The sequence below is a fragment of the Stenella coeruleoalba genome (assembly GCF_951394435.1).
Source record: "Stenella coeruleoalba genome assembly, chromosome: 1".
Classification (NCBI taxonomy): domain Eukaryota; kingdom Metazoa; phylum Chordata; class Mammalia; order Artiodactyla; family Delphinidae; genus Stenella; species Stenella coeruleoalba.
Genome location: NC_137169.1, coordinates 97,246,693 through 97,270,510, shown reverse-complemented (window position 1 = coordinate 97,270,510; position 23,818 = coordinate 97,246,693). Strand labels below are relative to the sequence as shown.

At 37.6% G+C, this 23,818-nt stretch overlaps 1 protein-coding gene across 7 annotated transcripts; it reads left to right on the top strand.

Annotated features, from left to right (window-relative positions):
* Positions 1–23: 23 nt before the first annotated feature.
* Positions 24–23,325, top strand: DRAM2 (DNA damage regulated autophagy modulator 2). 7 transcript variants are annotated; one of them, XM_079927441.1, is made up of 10 exons: positions 24–127; positions 442–577; positions 2,280–2,343; positions 7,213–7,357; positions 10,950–11,017; positions 12,887–13,026; positions 19,321–19,498; positions 20,012–20,094; positions 21,078–21,170; positions 21,679–23,325. In XM_079927441.1, the coding sequence occupies exons 4-10, from the start codon at positions 7,227–7,229 to the stop codon at positions 21,784–21,786; spliced, it is 801 nt and encodes a 266-aa protein (XP_079783567.1). In that variant the 5' UTR covers positions 24–127; positions 442–577; positions 2,280–2,343; positions 7,213–7,226; the 3' UTR covers positions 21,787–23,325. The 7 variants fall into 7 exon arrangements, with proteins under 7 accessions (XP_079783567.1, XP_079783568.1, XP_079783564.1 ...); XM_079927442.1 differs by lacking the exon at positions 24–127 and adding an exon at positions 215–316; XM_079927438.1 differs by lacking the exon at positions 24–127 and adding an exon at positions 1,202–1,324 and having other exon boundaries at positions 446–577.
* Positions 23,326–23,818: the final 493 nt, after the last annotated feature.

Sequence of the window (23,818 nt, the reverse complement as noted above, 5' to 3'; positions counted from 1 at the left end):
CGCGCACCCCCTAGTGGTGAGCGCGCCCCAGGGCCGGCTTAGCTGCTCGGGTGCGCGCTTCTGGGCCTCTGTCCTGCTGGCAGCCTCCGGAGCCGGCAGTCCGTACAGGCAGGGACATCCAAGCAAGGTAGGCCAAAAAGGGGATGAGGACCGGCCCTAGTTCCCACTAAGGGGTGTGTATCAGAGAATGGAATCGGGCAAGTAGGGAAGCGGACGCTGCCGGGAGCTCTCCACCCCCGCGGTGGACGCGCGAGTCGCGTGCCAGCTCGCCCTGCCTCCAAAGACTACGCTGTGCGACGCGCGGGAGAGGGACCAGGTGCTGGCCAGAGCCGCAGGCGGGCTGCGAGGGGGCCTTGGGGAGGGGGGGCGGGAGGGGGTGCAGGCTGGGCTCAGGTCTCCGCTACTCACCTTTACGTCCGGGTTCTTGCTCTCTCCCCCCAGCTCCCCTCCTCTCCGCGACCCGTTTGCCCCAAACCCGACCGAGCTCTGTCTGCCTCTCGCATCTTTTCCCGGCACCAAACAACGCGTTAATCTAGCTCTTCGTCCGAGTGCTTCGCGCTTCCGGAAGAAGGCAGCGGTGAGTGTAAATAATTCTTTGGTTTTATTTGTTTTAAGCGGTTACCGAGAACCTTAGCCCCAGTCCCACGAAACACAGTGGTTGAGTATGCATTCCCTTTGTCACTCCTGGGCTCAGATTCCTTTTTGCGGGGTTGGGGGGAGAAGGGGGAGGAAGGTTTGAAATTGAGGTACGTGGTGACCTTGTGTTTACTCGAAGCTCAAGTCTACGCGGAGTTTTGTCGCGGGAAGCCCAATACAGAAAGGTAAATGGCTGGTCCTTTGTATCCTCACAACCGTGCTTACATTAGGATACATTTACAAAACACCACATTTTCCTAGTTCTCCCAATTTAAATTTGTAAATCAGTACCCAAATGCAGCTCTAATTTGCCGTGCATCATCAGATTCTCCCCGACTTCTCTCCCTGTAACATTTGATCCAACTTGTAAAACAGTTACTTAATTTTCTAGACTATTTAATTTTTAACCGTTACGAGAATATTACATTTGTTAGAAGGCCAAATTAGAGTTTAGAAAAATAACCATTTACTATTATGCTTTGCATTGGGCATGATTCTGTGTACCTAGGGCTTTATTTCTTCACTTGGAATATCCAGAATTTACTTTTTTATTGTTCCTAAGCAGTCACCACTTAGAGGAGACAGCGTAAGGAATTCATCTTTTCACTGGTGGCATTTAAATATTGGTGAAATTCAAAAATTGCAACTGCAGTTCTGATTCACGGATCTTCAAGGAAAGCAGAGATAGGTGAGAGATGCAAGAACATTTTGTTAAACACTTTCACTACTATATGAAGGTTATTCCTGCATATTTTCAAGTATCTTGAAAAGTTTCTTAAATTGTTAACCATTAAAATTCTAATTTTGCTTGGCTGGCAGTTAGCCAGCCAAGCTTCCAGCTTTCCAGTGTGATGATACATAGGCAATAGTAGTCTTCCTTACCTAGTCGGTGCACTTAAATTTCTCAGTAGTCCTTAGCAAACTGGTAAACTATTTCAAGCCCTGCTTTTCCTCTAAATTGTCAGTTTAGATAACTAGAACCCTCAAAGCCTAAGGAGATAGGAATCCAAGATGATTCACATATACAAAGAATGAAGTGTTGTCATTCCCCATCCCTGTGGCTAATTGTGGTTGTACAAATCACCTTTCATTATTATATTGTATGCTTACTCTGTACTACTCTAAGGAACAGAGCTACCTTACAAATCAGAATACTGAAACTCAGAGAAGCTAAGTAACTTGCCAGAAATCATACAGCTGGGATGTGATAAAGCTAGGATTTGCACTTAGATAAATCTGATCTTACAGCTGTGTTCTTTCCATTGCATCACAGGGACTAGTCAGTGCTTTATTTGGCTTAATAATAAGCTATCATTCTTTCCTCATTATTGTCTTTCCTTCTGTGGGAAGGAACTCAGTGTTTTTCATTTTATTATTTCCTTTTTGAGATCAGAGAAAGATGTCTAATGTGAGAAAGGATGAGAAAATTGATATCCCAAATTTAAAATATTATTTAATTCCAGATGGTACATCATTATAAAATACACAAGTGTCAACTCTTTAAAGAAAAAGAGAAAACGTTAATAATACTATAGCATAGTGTTCTATCCATGAACAATATTGGTGCATTGACTTGAAATTTTACATGTTTTAAAAGCCTGTGGGTCGAAACAACCTCTATTTTCTTTGTGTGCGGATTTCAGGATTTACAAAAGGTGCAGTTTTGGGCAGATTTGAAGACTGGTATTTTGAGAACTTGTAAAACAGGTAATTTGTCTTTTACATTCTAAAAGAGGAACAAACATTTATTGACCACCTATGAGAGCATCTTTATATATATTATCTTATTTAGTTCTTGAATAAACCTCTCTGAAGCGGGTATTATTTTAGACCATTTACTGAAAGTTACCGGTATCAGCAATGTGTTTAGGTTCTTTACTTGTGCTATGTCAGTGTAATTCCTGCAATAATTATCCAGCTTAATCCAATAGAACTTTTCCACGATGATGGAAATGTACCATATTTTCACCATCCTATATGGTAGCCACTAGACACCTGTGGCTTTTGAGCACTTGAAATGTGTCTCGTACAACTGAGGAACTGAAATTTTAAATTTTATTTTATTTTAATCAATTGAAATTTTAATTTAAATAGCCACATGTGGCTAGTGGTGACTATATTAGACAGTGCAGCTTTTACCAATAATATTATTGCCATTTTTCAAAGGAGAAACTGGTTCAGAGAAATTAATGAAGTTTGCCCAAGTTTGCACAATTTTATTTAAAAAAACGTTTTTGAGCAGAAAAATGTTTTAGGACTGTTAATTTGGCAGTGCACATAGAATGGGTGGATGGGAAGAAAAAAATAGGCCAAGAGAATTGAGAATCTGATTTGAGTGTTTACACTGGCAACTAGGAAGAAGAATGGTTGCCAATGACTGAAGGTAGAAATGCCATTTAGTGACAACATGTGAGGGCTTTGGATGAGAAAACCTAAGGTTACTCTGAGGCCTTAGAATCTGGATAGCCTGGAAAAACGGTAGTACGAACAGATCTTCCTCCACTTACAATGGGATTATGTCTCAATAAACCCATTGTACGCTGAAAACATCGTAAGTTGAAAATGCATTTAATACATATAACCTACAGGAACCTGGTAGCTTAGCCTAGCCCACCTTAAACTTGCTCAAAACACATTAGTCTACAATTGGGCAAAATCATCTAATACAAAGCCCATTTTATAATAAGGTGCTGAATATCTCATGTAATTTATTGAATTCTGTACTGAAAGTGAAAAGCAGAATGGTTGTCTGGGTACAGAATGGTGGTAAGTGTATCGGTTGTTTACCCTTGTGATTTTTGTGTCTGCCTGGGAGCTGCATCTCGCTGTCACAAGAATATTGTACTGCATATCATTAGCCTGGGAAAAGGTCAAAATTCAAAGTAAGGTTTCGATTGAATGTTTATTGCTTTTGCATCATCATAAAGTGGAAAAATTCTAAGTTGAACTGTCGTTAAGTCGGGGATCTCCTGTACTGTTAACTGAAATGGAAAAATAATGAACCTTTTTGGGGTTTACGAGAATTTGGTTTGGGTTATTGAGTAATTTTTATGAGCAAGGCCCTCTTCTCTGCTTGGGCAGAGAAGTGAAATCCCTCACCAAGGATTTTATCCACTTCAGACACCCTCCCAAACTTTTATACTCTAGAAGATAATGAGCTGTAAGAGATGTGCAAATCAAATGTTCTCAGAGGAAGGGGTGTTTATTTCCAGATGCAAAGGGATTAGGGAAGGTTGTGTGTGGAAGATGGTATTTCAGCTTGATTTTGAAGAATAGGAAGGATTTGGACATGAAAAAACAATTAAAGGAAGAGGTCATGTGGGAATTCCCTGGTTGCCTCATGGTTAGAATACCTGGCTTTCACTGCAGTGGCCAGGTTCAATCCCTGGTCGGGGAACTGAGATCCCCGTGAGCTGTGTGGGGTGGCCAAAAAAAGTAAAATAAAATAAAATAGGCTCTCCCATTCTCGCTAGAGGAAGACAGTGCTTTCCCCCAACTTTGAAATGAACCATCGCCTACTTGTCCCTCCAGTGAAATCCTCCGACATCTATCTCTACCACTCCTACTGTCTTCTCTGACATTATCTACTACTCTGGAACCTGGCTGGGACCATTCCTTCCAACATACCTGAGACTAATGTGACCCACAGAATTCTGGGAGTTGTATGTTTGTTTGTTTGTTTTAAAAAAAAGAGGTCATACTTCTAGCAATGGGGTGGACAAAATGTTTTGAAAATCCCTTTTGCCAAAACACTGAAATGCTGAATATATTAGCCATGTAAATGCATAGCAGTTCACGTAGGAAAGAAACATTCTCAGGACTAAAAAGTCGAAGAGAGCTGACACCAGAATAGTAAACCAGTAGTGTGTCTCTTTTGGGGCCTTTGAAATAAAGTACAATCAAAGGTAAATGATAAGCTCCCCCTGCTCACCACCCAAGGTAGAGAGATAGAATTCATACCCCTTTGACCTCCCAGGTGTACAACTTCCAGAGACACTATTCACATGATACAGTTTGTGTAGATGATGCCTGTGTGTCAGGGGATGACTTTTTCATAAAAAGTAAAATGTAAATATTTCTACTTGAAATTGTACAACTCATGGCCTTGGAGAACCTCCTCCCCCCAAATCAGCCAGGACGCTCAAAAATCTATACACTCAATGAAAGGTGGGCTAGGAAAAATACCTCCTTCCTGGCAAAGGGGGATCACAAAGAAATTTTCACCACAGCTCCAGGTGGGGGAATAAAGATACCACATAAGAACTTGAAACTACAGGGCCTGTCATCACTCAGATTCATGGTTCAAATTTACTTATCTACATGGTCTAAAAAACCTGGAAGCCAAGAAATTAAAAGTCGGCCCAGGTTCGTAATGTGCCAGAGTGCTTGGCAAAAGTAAATACAGACCCTTCCTGGAATGATTCACCCTTAATCTAAGCCTCTTAGAATACTCCCAGTTAAGATCATCCAAACAGGAGCTCATAGTCAAAAACAGAAAAACACATGTACAAGGGCTGGCAGAACCAACAAATACGGAACTAGACTCCTAAAGATTTTAGAATCGAATTTATCAGAAACAGGGCTTCCCTGGTGGCGCAGTGGTTGAGAGTCCACCTGCCGATGCAGGGGACACGGGTTCGTGCCCCGGTCCGGGAAGATCCACATGCTGCGGAACGGCTGGGCCCGCGAGCCATGGCCGCTGAGCCTGCGCATCTGGAGCCTGTGCTCCGCAACGGGAGAGGCCACAACAGTGAGAGGCCCGCATACCGCAAAAACAACAACAACAAAAAACAAAATAACATTTAAAGAGATGAAGGGAGAAACATGAAAGATTTTAGAAGTTAATCAAAATTTATTGAAATTGAGAATTATTGTCCCATAAACTTATGTTGGGGAAAGTCCTATAGGAACTTGGCAAGGAACTGTCATGATTAGCTAAACAGAAGAGTAAAATTGATGGAATGTTAAGGGCTGACAGGAAAAAAAAAAACAGAAAAGAGATTATGACAATTCAGACAGGAAATTACTCAAATCAAGTTTATAATGGTGACTTTAGGGATAAAGGAAAAGAAACTTATTTGGCAAGATTTAAATGTACATATTTTAGCAGCAAGTCAGATGATCAGAGTAAATGACAAGTACAAGTCAAAAATGGCTGAGGTTTTATTATCTGGAAGGTCAGTCTGAGATGAGGAAGCTGAGCATATTGGAGGATTGTGGAGATTAGAATTGTAAGTTTTTACAGAGTCCTTGGGAAATACTAAATTTCAGTCCATCACACTATGAAAAAATACTCCTCCAAATACGAAATTATTTTCACATGCGTAGGAGTAATTTCTTATAATTTGAAAATATTTCTGTATTTATTCTTTTTAATTAAGTGCATGCAAATACATTAATATTTTCTAATTCATATTATTGACCTCTTATTACTTACTAACATCGTCAGTCTGGAATTTAAGGGAGAAAATGGTGATAAGTGGTATGTGTATATGTAGGCCCTTTCAAGTTTATTGAGGAAGATAGAACCAAACAAGCGAGTAACAGTTAAGTGTGATGAATGACCTGGTTGGGAAAGTGAGCCTGCTGTTGGGAGCAAAGCAGGTACACTCAGCTGAAGCTAGAAGAGCTGAGGCTTGAAAATGTATAGCAGTTAACTGGTGGTAGTGGGGCAGGAGGGGTGACACCATAGTAGTCTAGTCATCTAGGCAAAACAACGTGCACCAAGTTTCAAAGGTGCGCAAGAGGGCATGACACACTTGACGATCTGAAAGAAGTTTGCTGCGGCAGTATAGCATGGTGATTGGTGTTAGACTGGAACTGCCTGAGTTTGAGTCCTGTCTCTACTGCAGCCCTATGACCTTGGGCAGTTCTCTTAACCTCTGTAATTCTGTTGTGAGGAGTAAACGAGATCATGTATTTAAGGTGTTTAGTAGCCTTGCTGACACGGTAAACACTGTGTTTGCTTTTGTAATGATGATGAAGATGATGATAGCTAGGGCAAGGAACTAGGAGCAGACAGAACTGGTGGGAGAGGAATACAGAAAGGTTAAGTAGAGATTGGACAACAAAAAGACCTTATAGACATGTTAAGGAGGAAGGACAATTTATAAGGGCATAGGGGAGGCACTAAAAGGTTCTTTGGAGGAGAATAAAGTGGTCAGGTTGGTATTTTAGAATTAGAAGGCTCATTCTGATTTTTAAAGTCAAGTCTAGGTGGTTATAATAATTATCTGGTCAAGAAATGATGGTGGTTTAAGTAGGGTAGTGGCAGTGAAGATGGGGAGAACGAGTAGATTTGAGGAAATTTAGGAGGTGGAATAAACAGTCCTTGGTACTTGGTTGTGTGTGGAAAGATGGGGGAGAAAGATAGTGTCTAGATATGGCAAGTGGGTGAATCTTGGTTCCATTAACTGAGAAGCTGAAGGAGAGCAGGTGTCAGTAGATGGTGTGGGGGCTGATGAGAAGTGAAACAGCTGAGGATGATAAGTACAAGGTTGTGGGATGGGATGGCTAAAGCAGAATAGATGAAATACGTGTGAATAATCTTTTCTAATTTGTTTTTCTCTGCTTCAGGAGACGTGTTTGAGATGTGGTGGTTTCAGCAAGGCCTCAGTTTCCTTCCTTCAGCCCTTGTAATTTGGACGGCTGCCGCTTTCATATTTTCATATATCACTGCTATAACACTTCACCATGTTGACCCTGTTTTGCCTTATATCAGGTCAGTGAAATGTATTCTTTTATGGAGAATGGTATGTCTCATTCATATTTGAACATTGAACCCAACATTCAATTTTAACATTTTAAAATTCAACTTTTATGTTTGATATTACAACAGTGAAAGGGACATAAAAAGGAAGTTGTATTTGGCTCTTTCTATGTGATAGAGAAATGTGGAGACAGAGGGCTAAGGTTCATTTAGTGAATTATGACACCTCAGTGCCTTGTCTTCCAAATAACTATTTGAGGTCTCAGAAGACAGAATTGGAATTATTCTCCCCTTACCATTAAAAAATGCTAGAGCAACGATAATAATATTAAAAAATAATGATAATGACAAACATTAATTGATCCACTTACTGTGTACAAGGTAATGTTCTAAGCATTCTTCAGGTCTTAAATAATTGAATCCTTACAGCCACCCTTTGAGGCAGGGACTATTACCCCCAGTTGGTAGAGGAGGAAATAAGGTCCAGGGAGATTAAGTTGTTTGTCCAAGGGCACATGACTCAGTAATTAATGGAACCAAGATTCAGTTTGACTGGGCCATTTGATTCTAGAGACTGTGCTCTTACTCTTTTTTTTTTTTTTTAACATCTTTATTGGAGTATAATTGCTTTACAATGGTGTGTTAGTTTCTGCTTTATAACAAAGTGAATCAGTTATACATATACATATGTTCCCATATCTCTTCCCTTTTGCATCTCCCTCCCTCCCACCCTCCCTATCCCACCCCTCCAGGCGGTCACAAAGCACCGAGCTGATCTATGACATGTTGCCTAGATCTTTCTGACACATTAAGTATCTAAATTTATTGATAATAGTTTTGAAATTTCAAAACTACTCATGATGTAAGTATGGGTACTCAATTGCATGTGCTATGTCCATAACCCTCTTTCCCCCCCCAATTATAAAGGCAATATGTGCTTATTATAACAAATTTTAAACACTATTAGAGTGATTATAAAAATAAAAAATGAAAGACTCTTCCAGCCTCCCTCTAGTTCCTGCCCTTCCAGAGGCGATTAATGGTTTGGTTGATTTCCTTCCAGAGTTTGGTTTGTTTTGTTGTAGTTGTTTCATTTATTTATTTGTTTACCTTCTGAAAAATAACCTTTCCAACCCAGAAAATAGTGAACTTTTAAAGGATGATAAACCAAAAGGCTAAATTTATCTTTTTTAAATGTCAAGAAGAGGTCAGGGCATTGCCATTACATTTGTTGTTACCACTACGGTATGGCGTAGCACAAAGGACACCAACAAATTGAGTCCACTTTGGGAAGATCTACAAAATCCAAAGGTATTTTAGAATTTAAGTTTCCAGTTCTAGGAATAATTTTGATAAGTAGTCACCTCTGTTTGCCACTCTGCTAGAGGGACATGCAGCTTAAGGAGCCAGTTCATTCTTTAGTAACTCCAGGAGAGCATACATATTCCTGAGCGTCCTTCAGCATTTTTATTTCCCCTTAGAGAACTTGTCTGTTTGAGTTCTTTTTCACTTTCAGTTCTCTAATGGTACTGCATGTGATTCTCTGATCGATATGACCCCAGGCACTTCCTTTTCTGTCTCTGTCCTTCTACCTTTTAACTTTTTTGCAAATGAACTTAGTATTGTTGCTCGGGGAACTTTCTCCAACATTCTAATATATTTAAATTCAGTGGTTGAGTTAGACTAGATACTCTGCAGAATTCCTTTCAGTTCATAGACCCTACCTAAAAGGCTTAATTATTAAAGTCCCCAAAAGACATAACCAAATATAAATTTCACTTCAAAGACAATTAACAATTCAAAGACAATTCCACTGCAAGTGTGCTTCAGGTGTTCTCTTAGTTCAAGTAGTGAATGCTCAAGTAGGGTGCATGAGACTAGCCACTGGGGTATAAGAAGAATTTTTTAGAACTTCTATGTATTTTTGATTTCAAAATATTTAAACTTACATTTGGGAATTCCCTGACAGTCTAGTGGTTAGGACTCCACACTCTCACTGCTGAGGGCCTGAGTTCAATTCCTGGTCAGGGAACTAAAATCCCACAAGCCACTTGGTGCGGCCAAAAAAAAAAAAAAACTATTGAAACTTATATTTAGTATATGTATAATAATATGATAAATAACATATAATGATGATCAGACAATTTTTTTTTGGACGGTGTGTGATCAAAATAGTTTGATGACTCCTGGGTTGAAGTGCGATGCTGATGGGTGTTTTCACTTATAGGCCAGTTTGTCATTCCGATCCAGAGCACACTTAGCCAGCCATCTTGGAAGTGCGTGCTGTTATTTACTTATGGGGTAATCCAAAACAGGAGCATCATTTGGAATATGACTGTTAAAATTATGGATTTTTTTCTGATTATAAGAATAATACATATGCATTATTCTTGAAAACTTGAAAGGTAGAAGGAACGACAACAACGAAACGTAATCCGCACTCCCTGAAAGTGATCAAAGAGTAACAAAATCTTTTGTGTCTGAAGAAACATTTTAGAGTGGGAAGGAGCAATCCTTAGAATTCATATTTGATGCTTTACTTTTCCTAAACCTAATCCAAATGTTCGCCAAATCTTATTGATTCCTTAGCGGATATGACTTTCCATTTCTTTTTTATTCCCATTACATTGTCTGAATTGAGATCCTTCTTACCTCTTTCCTATAGTACTTCAATTTGAGGCTAAAGAGTTTGTCTTGTTAATCTTTTCAGTAGTTTGAGAGAAGGGGAAGGAACTAACATTTACTGGGTGTCTCTTGTGTGTCTGCTGCTGTGCTAGACACTTCACATGCACGACCACAGTTTTGTTTCCTCATGTTGATCTGATGAGGCTGGGAGGGAATTGATAGCCCCATTTCACAGATAGGGAACCATCTTAGGTATATAAAAGGATGTTCTCAAGGTTCCCCAGTTAGTAGTAAATGGTGGACTATTAATCAGGATCTATGCATTTCACCCTGCGCTGAAAGACAGGCATGTAACAGACATATTGCAGCAGAGCGTCATCTGTGATTTTAATAGAAGTCTGGACTGAGAGCTGTGTGAGTCAGCAAGGCTGTCTTGAGTGGAATCTCTAGAAGGGTAAGGGCTTGGTCTCTTGTACTTACCACTGTGTTCCTGTCCCTAAAATGCTGTCTGACAATGCTGGTAGGTGCTTGATAAATATTTTTTAAAATTAATCAGGAAACGATTAGGTGTTAATTGAATTATAGGCGAGAATAACAGATGCCAAAAGAATCATGAAAGGTCCTTTGGTGTTTAGAGAATATTCAGATGAGACAGGTAATCGTGCCGCCTGACTGATGTAAGTTAATAATGCAGCCTTAACATAAATAAGGATAGCTTTTTTATCAATTCATAGTGATTTCTATTATGTGAAAAAGAAATAACCTTAAGTGATATAAGAAAAAGGTGAACAAGGCAATTATTGCGAGCTCAAATTATCATGTTCTTATTATAACATTATGTAAGAGTTGAGCTCATAGATTTATAAAAAGATAAAGGATTTGAAATAACCCCTTTTGTTTCTTATCCCTTAGAAGAAATACATGTGTATACTAAATCTAATATGAGAAATCCTCATACCTTTTTTTTTTTTTCTTTCAGTGACACTGGTACAGTAGCTCCAGAAAAATGCTTGTTTGGGGCAATGTTAAATATTGCTGCAGTTTTATGTAAGTAGTGAGAGTGGTTTTAACAATCAAAATTAATAGCTGAATTGCCGTTTTCTTCTTTCAACACTGTTGGGTTATTTATTTTACTTTCTGGTTACAATTGAAGGAATGTTATCACTAAATCATTGATCACAGATATGTTTCTTTTAAAGTAAAAATAATTTCTAGAAATGCTAAATTATGGAAATCTTTTAAAAATACCTATAAGGCTATTTGACTACTATAGAAATAGAACTTGTAAAGTATAACCAAATATACTTGCTTATAGAAGTTGTAAAGTATAACCAAATATTCCTTGAGGCCCTAAGTGGATTTCTTAAGCAACCAATAAAGGACAAAGAACTGTAAACACACTGACCACAGCTGACCCCAACAAAATTCCTTTATGATAAACACTTCAGAAGTTTGAGAATAGCTGTGGAACCGTGTTTTGATTTTTGAGTGATATTCTAATGCCAAAGAAATTGAGTTCTACTACAGTATTTTACATTCCTGTTCATTATTTTTTTGAAATTAATTAATTAATTAATTTATTTTTGGCTGTGTTAGATCTTCGTTGCTGCATGTGGGCTTTCTCTAGTTGCGGCTAGTGGGGGCTACTCTTTGTTGCGGTGCACGGGCTTCTCACTGCTGTGGCTGCTCTTGTTGCAGAGCCTGGGCTTGAGGCACATGGGCTTCAGTAGCTGTGGCACTCAGGCTCCATATTTGTGGCACACAGGCTTAGTTGCTCCACGGAATGTGAGATCTTCCCGGACCAGGGATGGAACCCGTGTCCCCTGCATTGGCAGGTGCATTCTTAACCACTGCACCACCAGGGAAGTCCCTGAACCAATTTTTTTATTAATGGTTTACTAAAATAATACTTCTTCCATCAGTCGTGATTGTTTAAAATATTTGCATGTTTCCATATGATGTTTATTATTTGGTCAGGTAAAACATTGAAGTTAAAAAAATGATTCTTAAACAATAAGGACAGTCAAGTGGGTTTTATTTTTCTGTGTAACTGACTGCTATATCTGATTGAGCCAAGTTGTAGTAATTTGAAATAAAATGAAATGGGAGCAAGGCAAATAATCCTTCGGTGTTTTTTGCCTTTCATTTTATATGTGTTCTAGAACTAATTACTTTATATTTTAATGCTAATCATATAGAATATTTTGTGTTTTATGTAAAATTTATTTCTAGAGATTTTCAGAAAACATCAAACTTAATTTCTTAAATTTTTGCTAAATTTTTTAAAAATAAATAAATAAATTTATTTATTTATTTTTGGCTGCATTGGGTCTTCGTTGCTGTGCGTGGGCTTTCTCTAGTTGCGGCGAGCGGAGGCTACTCTTCGTTTTGGTACGCGGGCTTCTCATTGCGGTGGCTTCTCTTGCTGAGGAGCATGGGCTCTAGGTGCACGGGCTTCAGTAGTTGTGGCATGCTGGCTCAGTAGTTGTGGCTCGTGGGTTCTAGAGCACAGGCTTGGTAGTTGTGGCGCACAGGCTTAGTTGCTCCGTGGCATGTGGGATCTTCCCAGACCAGGGCTCCAACCTGTGTCCCCTGCATTGGCAGGCAGATTCTTAACCACTGTGCCGCCAGGGAAGCCCTTTCCTAAATATTTTTAATATGAGGGCTATGGGAGGCAAACGACTTGCTCAGTCACACAGAGGTAGCAGTAGTTTCACAGTGCAACTTTAAAAGTTCTTTAAAATCTACAGCCGTTTTTTTGTTTGTTTGTTTTTTTATTGTTTTTTCTTCTATCAGATTAGCTTTAAAAGGAAACTCTATGTTTCTGGATAGCAGTGACCTTTGTGAGCTCTTTATTGGAAACTTTATTCCTTAGTTATTTATTACTTTGTTGTTTTTCCGATTATCTCTTCCCAGGCATTGCGACCATTTATGTTCGTTATAAGCAAGTTCATGCTCTGAATCCTGAAGAGAGTCGTATCATCAAATTAAACAAGGCTGGCCTTGTACTTGGATTACTGAGTTGTTTAGGACTTTCTATTGTGGCAAACTTCCAGGTTTGTGTTTTAGCTCAGCACAGGTATTTTCCTGAAGTACATAAAAATACATGCTAAGAAAGAAAACCTGAAAGATTCAGTTACATGTAGTTATTGTTTTTTGCCTTAACAAAATGGAATCCACTGCCTTTAAATTACTTGACCCTCTTAGAAATTAGAAAAATTCATTCTCAGTAATCTTCTGAACAAATACAAATTATTATAACTTTTTAAAGATCCTCAGGACTCTTTACTTACTAGATTCTTTATTACTACTTAGTTGGAAATTACTCCAAGACCAGAGAGAATTGACATAAATTATAAGTGACACAATTACAGACTTAAACTCTTTTTTTATTATGCCTAACAAGTCACACTCATTTACCTCTTTTATATTCTTGTTTAGATGTTCCTGTTTATTGCCTGCATCCCTAGGTGCCCAGCCACTTAAATGAGGAAGTCAAGGGAGGAGCTATAGCTTTTCCAGTTTTTTTCTCAGGGAATTCTTTATGTTAAGGTAGCAGTCAGCCTTCAGCAAATATTTGTAAAGTCTCCACGTTCCTTTCTACTGACATTCTTTCAGAGGAGTCTTTGGTAATACCAGCTGCATCCTAAGCATATGGTGCTTTTTTTATTAATCCCTGCAGTCTTTAGAGTTTCAATCTATACATTTGGTAACCTGTTTCGACATCTAGTAGCTATTCAGACATACAAACACACCCTCATCATACAAATACATGTATAAAGGCATATTCCATCTCTCTTTTTTATTCAAAGTTCTCCATTCCTATAATGCTTCTGATTGAGTACTCCTATTTTTCAGTTTTTTAGTAATGGTTAATACTAGTAAACTCTATAAGTATAATCCAAGTGGATATTAGGGTAATGCTTGCTGCTATAACGAAGTCCAAAATTTCAGTGGCTTAACACAATTGAAGTTTGTTTAATTTTTATTGGAGTATGGTTGCTTTATAATGTTGTGTTAGCCACCACTGCACAACAAAATGAATCAGCCATACACATACAGCACAATTGAAGTTTATTTCTTACATACATGCATCCAGTGCAGGTATTTTTGGTTGATAGATGGCCTTCCTCCCACAGTGATTTAAGGCCCAGACACTGTCCATCTTTGGGCCCTGCAATTCCCTAAAACTCTGTGGTCTTCTGCATCTAGCTGCCTGAAACAAAGAGAACATGCACAATTCACCCCTACTTCTTAGAAACTTGGACCTGGCAGTGACTCGCATCATTCCACTGGCATTCCTTTTTGCTAGATGTAAGAGGGGCTGGGAAAGGTAATCTTGCTGGGCATCAGTTCCCAGGGCAACTCTATACTGTGGAAGGGACACAAAAACGTTTGTGGACAGCTAGCTAGCTGTCTACCACAAATAGGGTCCTGCCTTCCCTAATCAGTTTGTATAGCTCAGTGTTTAAAAAATGCATTTGGAGGTTTTTAGTATATGGATAGTGATTCTTTGCTCCAGTTATCCCTTGATCAGTTTAACAATATCTCTCATGACTGTATGGTAAAAATGGATTCCAAAGTGACCTCCACATATAGCATACTACTCCTGTTAGTAACTGATACTTTTTTACACAGTCCAGTAAATTCCAATGGCAGTTCCTAATAGCACCCATTGCAAATTATTGCTGGACCCTATTTATAAGCAGACCCTGTAGCATTACCTACATATCAAACAGTTCTTCCTTCCTTCCTTTCTAATGTAAACTTTCACTGCTTATTTAAAGTGGTGAATGCATTGTCTCTTTCTCCTGTCCCCACTTCTCTCTTGCAGAGACAAACTCTAGTTGATTCATATATGGAAAAATTGTACACAAACCAGGTCTATAAATGGTTTACAGTTAGAGAGCTTAACTTGGAAGAGAGGCAAGAACTTTGTTTTAAAGTAGGGACTTGTTGGTTTTATCTCTGAAATATTTCTTGAAAACATCTGCTTCTCTCCATTTTCATTTCTATTGTCTCTGCCATCTCCTTCTCAACCAGTTTAGATTTCATCACCTCTCCTCTGGATTACTGCCCTAGCCTCCCTAATAGTTCCTCTGCATTCACTGTTACATCCCTTTAATTTGATGCCTCAGCCAAAGTAATCTTTTGGAAATATATGTACACCTCATTCTGTTTCCTTGTACCGCTGTTTAAAGCTCACAGGTCCAAGGTCACATGAAAAGAGATAGAATCAAGAGAGCAAAAAATAATTTGTTAAACTGCCAAACTGCTTAATTAACTCAAAGGTCTTTTGTGATCTGGCTACTTTCTACCTGTCTGGCCTCATTCTACATCATTCCCCTCCTAATATTGTACATAACACGGGGTCTTTCTGTGTTCCTTAAATAAGACCGGTTTACTCTGTTTCATACATTGTTTCTTCTGTTGCACATTCCACAGCCGCAAGCCTAAATAGATGTAGGCAGACTATATTTCCTCAGGGAAGTCTTTTTTTGTCAATAGATTTCCTCCTATATATTTCAGGTTTTCTTTCTTTATGTTCTCCAGGCCTCTGGAAACTAATTCTGTGCAGCACTTTCTTATAGTCTAATTTTTTATCTATATTTTTTAGATTTATTTAAAAAATTTTTAGTTGATATATTTCCACTAATTATAGCTCAGTGGTTTTGTTCACCATTGTATATCCAGCACCTAACATAGTACTTAGCACAAAAACTCTGACTTAAAAAAATACGTATTTAATTTCTTTGAAAACAAGTGTGTATAAAAACACGCAGCAAGGGACTTCCCTGGTGACCCAGTGGTTAGGACTCTGCACTTTCACTACTGAGGGCCCGGGTTCAGTCCCTGGTCGGGGAACTAAGATCCTGCAAGCCTCACAGCCACAAGAAAAAAAACATGCAGCAAAACAAATATGTGTCCTCAGTGCCTAGGAATATTTCCCTTCCTAATGTCTACTGAAATAAAAACGTACAACGTGAGGGATGTGAGTTGCAGTTTTATCTGGGGACTTACTGAGGATGATAGCCCGGAGGCAGCCTCTGAGATAGCTCTGAGAGACTGCTCCAAAGAGGTTAAGGGGGGAGGTCAGCATATATGTGTTATTGGAGAAAGGGTACGTGCTGTCAAACACACATCTCAGTAGAAAGTCTCTGCTAGTCACAAGGCACAGATATCTTAGTTAATGATCTTAGTGCTTTTCTAAGTATGGGAAGAAGCAAGAAATTGGTTTCATAAAATTGTCTCCTGAAAACATCTGTCTCTGAAGGCCTGTTCTGCCAGTTTCCACAGAGCAGAGTGCCTCATTCCTGATCTCTGCCCTGAGCTCCTTCCAGAGTATGTTGAAGGTCAGTGACTACCGTGGCTAATGACTCAATCCTTGTAGGGCCAGATGGCGAGCGACATTCTTTAGTTGGCACTAGGATATTCATCCTCAAGGAAACTTGAAAGGGATAACTAGGCAGAAATCGATGTTAATTTTCTAGGGCTGTCATAACAAAATACTACAATTTGGGTGGCTTAAAAATAACAGAAATCTATTCTCTCAGAGTTCAGGAGGCCAGAAATCTGATATCAAGGTGTTGGTAGGGTTGGTTCCCTTTTGGGGGCTCAGAGGGAGAATCTATTCCATTTCTCTCTCCCAGCTTCTAATAATTCTTGGCATTTCTTGGCTTGTGGTAACATAACTCTATAACTTATGCCTCTGTTGTCACATGGCATTCTCCCTTCCTAGAAAATTTATCCTCATGGAGACTTTGGAAGGAATAAAGATTAGTTCTTAAATTTCGTTAACTGCTTTTAGGTGAAGATTACAGGCCACTCAATACATAGTTTTTAAGTTCTATAGCAAACATTTGCCCCTGACCACACATATCTCTGTAATTTCTCTGTCTTTGTCAAAGAATACATTTTTGTCTTTGTTAAATGATATATTTTTAAAGAAGATAAAATCGTGACTTTTGTACATGTCAAAGATTGTATTTAATTTACTAATGAGAGGAATAGTAGGTAATACAAACCACTTCAAAAGAGAAATCAAAGTACCACACATTTATAGTCAGACAAGGAATGCTCAAATGAATTTACAGATAGATGCAAAGCTAGCAAAACTGGTCATTATTCACAGAGTGATAGTCAATTTCATTCAATAGGACACAATATGCATTTCTATTCATACGGATTATTTGTGTTATTATGCATTTTCAATAAGTTAACTTTTGTCTATACACATAATATCCATCATTGCACAAGTTCTCTCTGCAAAATAGCCTAATCAAAGACAAGTGAAATTCACACTTCTGTAGAACCATTCCCAGAGGCTCTAGTATTCCATTGAAAGAATAATCTCTTGCCCGTTTCAAGATCTTTTGCTGTTTTCCTAGTCTCTAAAATGACAAAATTGAGTGGATTAAGCAGAAGTGCTGGCCAGTTAAAACCAGTTTTATATACCTCTCTTTTGATTATAAAAATACAGTAGTAAATGCTCTCCATTCTTTATTTTTCTTTTTAACTACAGGATTTTGTTGATGGAACTGTGTACTGATCACATGTGGGCATTGGTCAGGCTGTATCTGTATTTAGCTTCATCAATATATGAATGAAAAACATTGCCTGCCATTTCCGTAAACAAAGGGTATTGCAGCCATCAAGCCACTACAGCCACCCGGGCAGTGAGCCCTGAGGAAACTCAGGATGGAGACAGATGGGTGGCGTGCAGCCACCCACCAACGGTACACCCTGAGGGGACTCAGGATGGGGCTGGATACTGGCCCTAGACAGCTAAGGTGCTTATCAATGGAATGATTTCAGTGAGCCCCGACTCTTGCATCTTCCCAAACAGAAAAGCACAAAATTAATTTGAGATACCTGGTTTTCTTTAATTAACAGTAATTTTCTTTGTTGTAAAACTCCTATATGTCCTGGCTCCTCCCTTTTGTCTTGAAGCAGTCCCTTAGAGCCATGTGAGAGGCTGCCTCTTGGGCTTGAAGTCTTCAGAAAGTCTGCCAAATAAAATATAATTCTCAACTTTTAGGTTGTGTTTTTTTTTTTCTCTTCAGTCGACAAATATATGCGAGAATATTTTTATGGAGAAAAATTCACCCATATTCTTGCTCTTAGCCCTAAAATAGTCAGTTTCATTTTTGCAGCCTTTATCCATATATCTACATATATAGGTAAATTCACATGAACCAAGAAGATATTACCATTTTGTATTATGTTTTATGGGTGCTGAATGTTTTTTTTTTCTTTGTTACCCAGAGTGGTAGTAACAATGACTTTTTTTCCCTTCCCAATTTTCATAACTTATTGCCAGTTAAAACACCCCAGACCTTATTGAAGTAGCACTTTCTCTCTCCAAAAGGAAACCAATGCCATTGGCAAATAAATTGTTACCTTTTCTTTCTTTTTTTTTTTTTTAACATCTTTATTGGGGAATAATTGCTTTACAATGGTGTGTTAGTTTCTGCTTTATAACCTTTTATTTCTTTATACTAGAAACTTCTTGTACCTTCAACTAAAAAAGTGGACTCTATGTGAATTAGCACAGTTGATTGTAGAAGGAGGGAACCAACCCCTAACCTAACCTCTCTTCTCCTGTTACCTTCGTCATACCCTCTTTACCAAGTGCTGCATAGTACCTTCTCAAGCAAATGACATACAGACAGCATCAGTTTAGAAAAATACAGTTCAACCAAAGGCCTTTGATAGTAGAATTTTTGGTGAACTACTGTCATCACTTTTAAACAGGGACATATAGAGTAAAATGTAAATGGATACTGATAAGAGTAAGGCAAAGGAAAAAAATTAATTAAAAAGTGAAAACAAAGAGTAAGGTAAAGGAGAAGATAACTACAATTTATGGTAATCCCTCATTGTATAATTTATCAAAACCAATCAAACTAGAGACAAGGGGGGATGTTTTAATTTGTTGAGCCTTTAAATTGCATTTAGATTTTAATTAGGTTTAAGTTGAGACTCCCTACCCCCTGCATTCCCAAGCATCCTAGTCTTCTTTAACTTGTTCTACTCTTTCTATAACCCATATCACCATTTAGTATACTATGGAATTTACTTATTTCTAAAGTTTATTATTTAATGTGTAAATGAATAAATACTATCATGTTTTCAGTAGTAGCATATGAAGTAATATGGATTACTGTAATTCTCAGGTTTATGCTGAGTACTGAGGGAAAATTACTTCAGGAAATAATTTGTAGAATCTGCAGAGCTTTTCCACTCAGTGAATGTCCTATTGAAATCGCTGGGCTTGTGCTTTTAAATATTGTGTTGTCGATGCGTTTGGGGTTTCTTTTATTTACTTATTTCTTCCTTTTACTTCTCAGAAAACCACCTTTTTTGCTGTACATGTATGTGGAGCTGTGCTCACCTTTGGCATGGGCTCATTATACATGTTTGTTCAGACTATCCTTTCCTACCAAATGCAGCCCAAAATTCACGGCAAACAAGTCTTCTGGATCAGACTACTGTTGGTTATCTGGTGTGGAGTAAGTGCATTTAGCAGTATCCTTTGCTGTAGAATGTGGCTACACTTGGAATTGAATAACAAAACTTAAGTGAACATTGTTGGCATATTGTAAGTAGGCCTTTTGTGGGTGATATTCTTGGGTTTAGTAAACTCTAAATCAAAGAATTTGAAACGTGAAATTCAAATATTTACATGGGACCTAGTGACTGAGCTAGAAACAAAGATAATGTCTAGCCTAATCATACTTACTTCAAAGACAGGAAGGATTAGTTAGTGCCCTCCTTGAGAACAATTATGTAGCAAAAGCTTATGATAGAACTAATGAATTATTGAGCAAAGAGGGATTGACTATGCATCATAGTAATCTTCTGGGCACATTTTAAATTTTACTACTGCCATGTAACATGATGTCTTCAAGAAATGGGTTTGGACCTTGGAAACAAATGTATGTGTAATCCTTTTATATCTTTAAAGAGATTTTTGTTTTGTTTTAAATTAAACTTACAGGTCTTCCCTGAGATTCTTCCTTGACTTACTTTTTTTTACAGTGCTGACTTGTTCATCACTTTTGTACAGTGGCAGTTTTGGTGCTGATATAGTACAGAAACTCCATTGGAATCCTGAGGACAAAGTAAGAACTGAGAGTCTATAAAACTTAGTTTTATAGTAAAGATGACTGTTTTGGTTGATTTTGATGTATTTGTCATTTCACTACTAACAATAAAAGTTTTTCAGTAGAAGAATCAGTGATGTCTTAGGATTATTTTCTATAAATGACAGAGTTTATGTAGAACCATCCACATTCTCCTGTCACTTTGTGGTCTGTGAACATTTTCAAAATCTGAAGAGAATTGTGATGGCAAAGAGTTTTCTCAGAAATTGACTCCTCTAAAGGTGGATATAGTATGCAGTATACCTGACTGAAACCTTTTATTAGTAGAATACTTGTTTTCTGAATTGAAAAAAATTTCTTTTCCTACTTTTTGTTATCTGGAAGTTTATTATTATGCACTCTGCATTTGGGTTCCAATATAGTGGATATCTGAATGGACATAGCATCTCTGATACTGAGAAAAAGCGAGGTGGGACATATACTTGAATAGGTAATAAAATGAGTCCATCTGTTTTCACAAACCACTCAGGTGGCATTTTATTTTAAATTATTTTTAAAGAATCAGCCCTAGATAGGACATGTTTGTGAGAATGACTAAATGAAATAATTTACTAGGCTCTCCTAATTAGAATCCATATATTATTTAATGCTCAAAAAATAGCACTAAGTTTATCATGAGCATCGTTTACTTAAACTTTTTTTAGTGGCATTTAATGACTCGTGGCTTTGGGAAAGGTAGTAACTTCTTGGTTGTAGAGTAGAAGTTCTCCTGTCTTAGTTATTCAAATGAAAATTTTACTTGCTGTGGATGAAACTATGATAGATCATTTAGGACTATTTCTAATGTCTGCCTTTAATTCTAGAGATATGTTAAATAAATCAGGGGTTGATATTCAGAACGCAGATTGGTTTATAAATATTACAGGTTTTTTATTTGAGAAAAATTATAGATCATTTGAATGAAATTTCATAGAATTATTCTTTTTTTGTTGTCACTTAAGGGTTATGTGCTTCACATGATCACTACTGCAGCAGAATGGTCTATGTCACTTTCCTTCTTCGGTTTTTTCCTGACTTACATTCGTGATTTTCAGGTAAGGAAATGTAGAATTAGATTTATGCAGTCAAACCTCCTTCAGGTGGAATAAGAAAGCTTTCTATAGCAACTCTTGCCTTTTCGAAAATTAACTTCTTAAGCAGTGATGCTGGAAGAGGAACTTCTCAGGTGAATTGTTTCTGTGTTTTGAGAAATAGTGTTTTGTTAGCAAGGTCCAGTCTTGAAAATAGGGTTGTAAAACAACTGAATTTGCAGAAATTCAGAGAACTTTTATCAGCTCTGCCTACATTTACATAGGCCATCCTCAACATTTAGTTTTACCGATTCCTCATAGAAACCAAAGAACACCAAGGAACTTCTGAGGAAAGAAGCTTATTTTTCCCATTTCTGTTGGTACTACAGCAGTACAACAGCTGTCTCTCTCTTGTTACTCATTAGAATTGATTTACATTCCTAATCCCAAAAGGTATTCCTCAGAAAATATTGAACGTGTGATCTGTCTTTAAGGAGCAAACTTCTGTATGTAATGTTCTTTTCTGTTCCAGAAAATTTCTTTACGGGTAGAAGCCACTTTACATGGATTAACCCTCTATGACACTGCTCCTTGCCCTATTAACAATGAACGAACACGGCTACTTTCCAGAGATGTATGATGAAAGGACAAAATATACCTATGGTGATTATGATTCTCAGGGATTGGGGAAATATTCATGAAAGTTACTTATTCTGCTCTGAAATTTTCAACCAGTTAATCAAGGCTGACAGTGATATCAAAGAATCCTGATAATCAAGAGACATGAATTAAGCCATTTGGTGTTGTTTTAAAGGATATCTTCAAGAGGACCGTGAAAAAACATTTATGCCTATACTTTTTTATCCCAGAAAATAAAACCAAAGGACTACAAAATTGTAGATTTTTTTCTACTTTTTTAAGAGAAACAACCAGAAGTGCACCAAGCAGTCTGCAAAATCCAGCTTTTCACATTTTAAAAAACATTACAAATCATATTTTGTTTGGAGCACTTATGTGATTTATGTTTCAGGACCCCAAATAATCAGCAGTGCTCAACAGCTCCTTTAAAATTGGGTTTTGAAGTAATAGTTTTACCATATTAATACATTTCTTATAGCCTTTATAAAATTTATTTCGTCTGGAATCCAACTTTAAAGGGAAGCAGACCTGAATTCATGTGAGCACTTTTATTGCTTAAGCTTTGCACAAGAGATTCTGTAGATATTGATTTGATTCCTGCCACAAGGCCAGATAGTATGCTAACTGGTGTATACACATGCTTGTGATAGTTTCATGAAGCTTAGTCTCTGATATGAGATTTTAATTACTAATGAATGAGAAAAGTAGCTATAGGTAAATTTACTCCAGTTGTGTTTTGCATAAGACAATGGTTAGCGTTCCTACACAAGTCTGAGAAGTTTGTGAATAACAGTAAGTATAATTAAAATAAAAGTCACCTCAAACTGCACTCAAGAGTGAAAATTTTCATTTATAGCAAATTATAATTACTTGAAAAAGCAGCCTTGAACAGGCAAATGCTGAGCCTTTTTTAATGGGATGTGATCTTTCTATTATACAACCCAAATTCTAAAGGACAATATCAGCAATCCAGAAAAACTAGGTACAGAATAATTGTGATACATGCATCTACCAAAATAAGTTTCTTTCTCTCTGGTCATGCAAGTGATTGGATAGCTTCGACTTGGATCCTTATCTGTGCAGATAGAGAATGGTTTACAGATGCCAGATAAAATTCAAAAGAAGAAAATGCTCATCTGGAAGTGCCCAGTGACAAACTGGTTTGCAAAAGAATCTCTGACGAAGATTAACAAGTTTTATCTTTTTAGAAGAATTGGGTCCATAGCCAGAATAAAAGATAGTAAGAAAAAGTTTAAAGTGTAAGAGGGAGCAATTTTAGGAAAAATGGTTATATGGTGGAAACGTAGATCTCAATTATGAAAAGGTTGCTAGTTATAGGACTCTAAATAGTATTTCTGAAGACTTCTACACTCATAAGAGAGAAAATGGAATAAAATACTGTTTAGCTATTTCAAGCATCAGTGAACATGGGAGACATTTCAATAAACATTGATTGAAATCTGGCATCACTAGAAAAAAATTGTCAATACAAACCATAAAACATTTTTATCATGCCTCTGAAAATCATGGTGCAACCACATCTGGGAAACAGCATCTAGTCCTGATTGCTGTCCCTCAAGGAAATGTAATTCCAAGTTGTGAAGGACCATGGTATGGTAAGAGGGAAATTGATAGAATCAAAGTTTATAAGATTATAAATTATGTGTGGGGGAGATGGCACAGGGAAGCACATGGACTTGTACATCCATACTAGAATATTAGACTTAGAGGTATACTAACAACATTAAATTATTTTAAAACAAAAAATATTACTTGGATAGTATTTTAATTCCATTATTTAACTTTTACCTTTAGAAATAACATGGGCTGAAAATATGAATAAGTTCAAAAAGGGATTATAAATAAAGAGATTTTTGAATGTGCCTTCATCCCTCATCTTAAGGCTGAATTAGTGGAAGACAACCATATCCTACCTCAAAATATACCTTGCCACCACTGTCAGATATAGTAGCTTGGATGAACGGTTAAGGTAGTTAAATTCAATCAATTTTGTTTTGAATGTTTGGCCTTTA

Excerpts from the sequence above, each read along its gene's own strand:
- DRAM2 (XM_079927441.1), top strand. The coding sequence starts at position 7,227 with ATGTGGTGGTTTCAGCAAGGCCTCAGTTTCCTTCCTTCAGCCCTTGTA. Across the intron at positions 11,018-12,886 it reads AAATATTGCTGCAGTTTTAT|GCATTGCGACCATTTATGTT; the intron begins GTAAGTAGTGAG and ends ATCTCTTCCCAG. Across the intron at positions 19,499-20,011 it reads TGGAGTAAGTGCATTTAGCA|TGCTGACTTGTTCATCACTT; the intron begins GTATCCTTTGCT and ends TTTTTTTTACAG.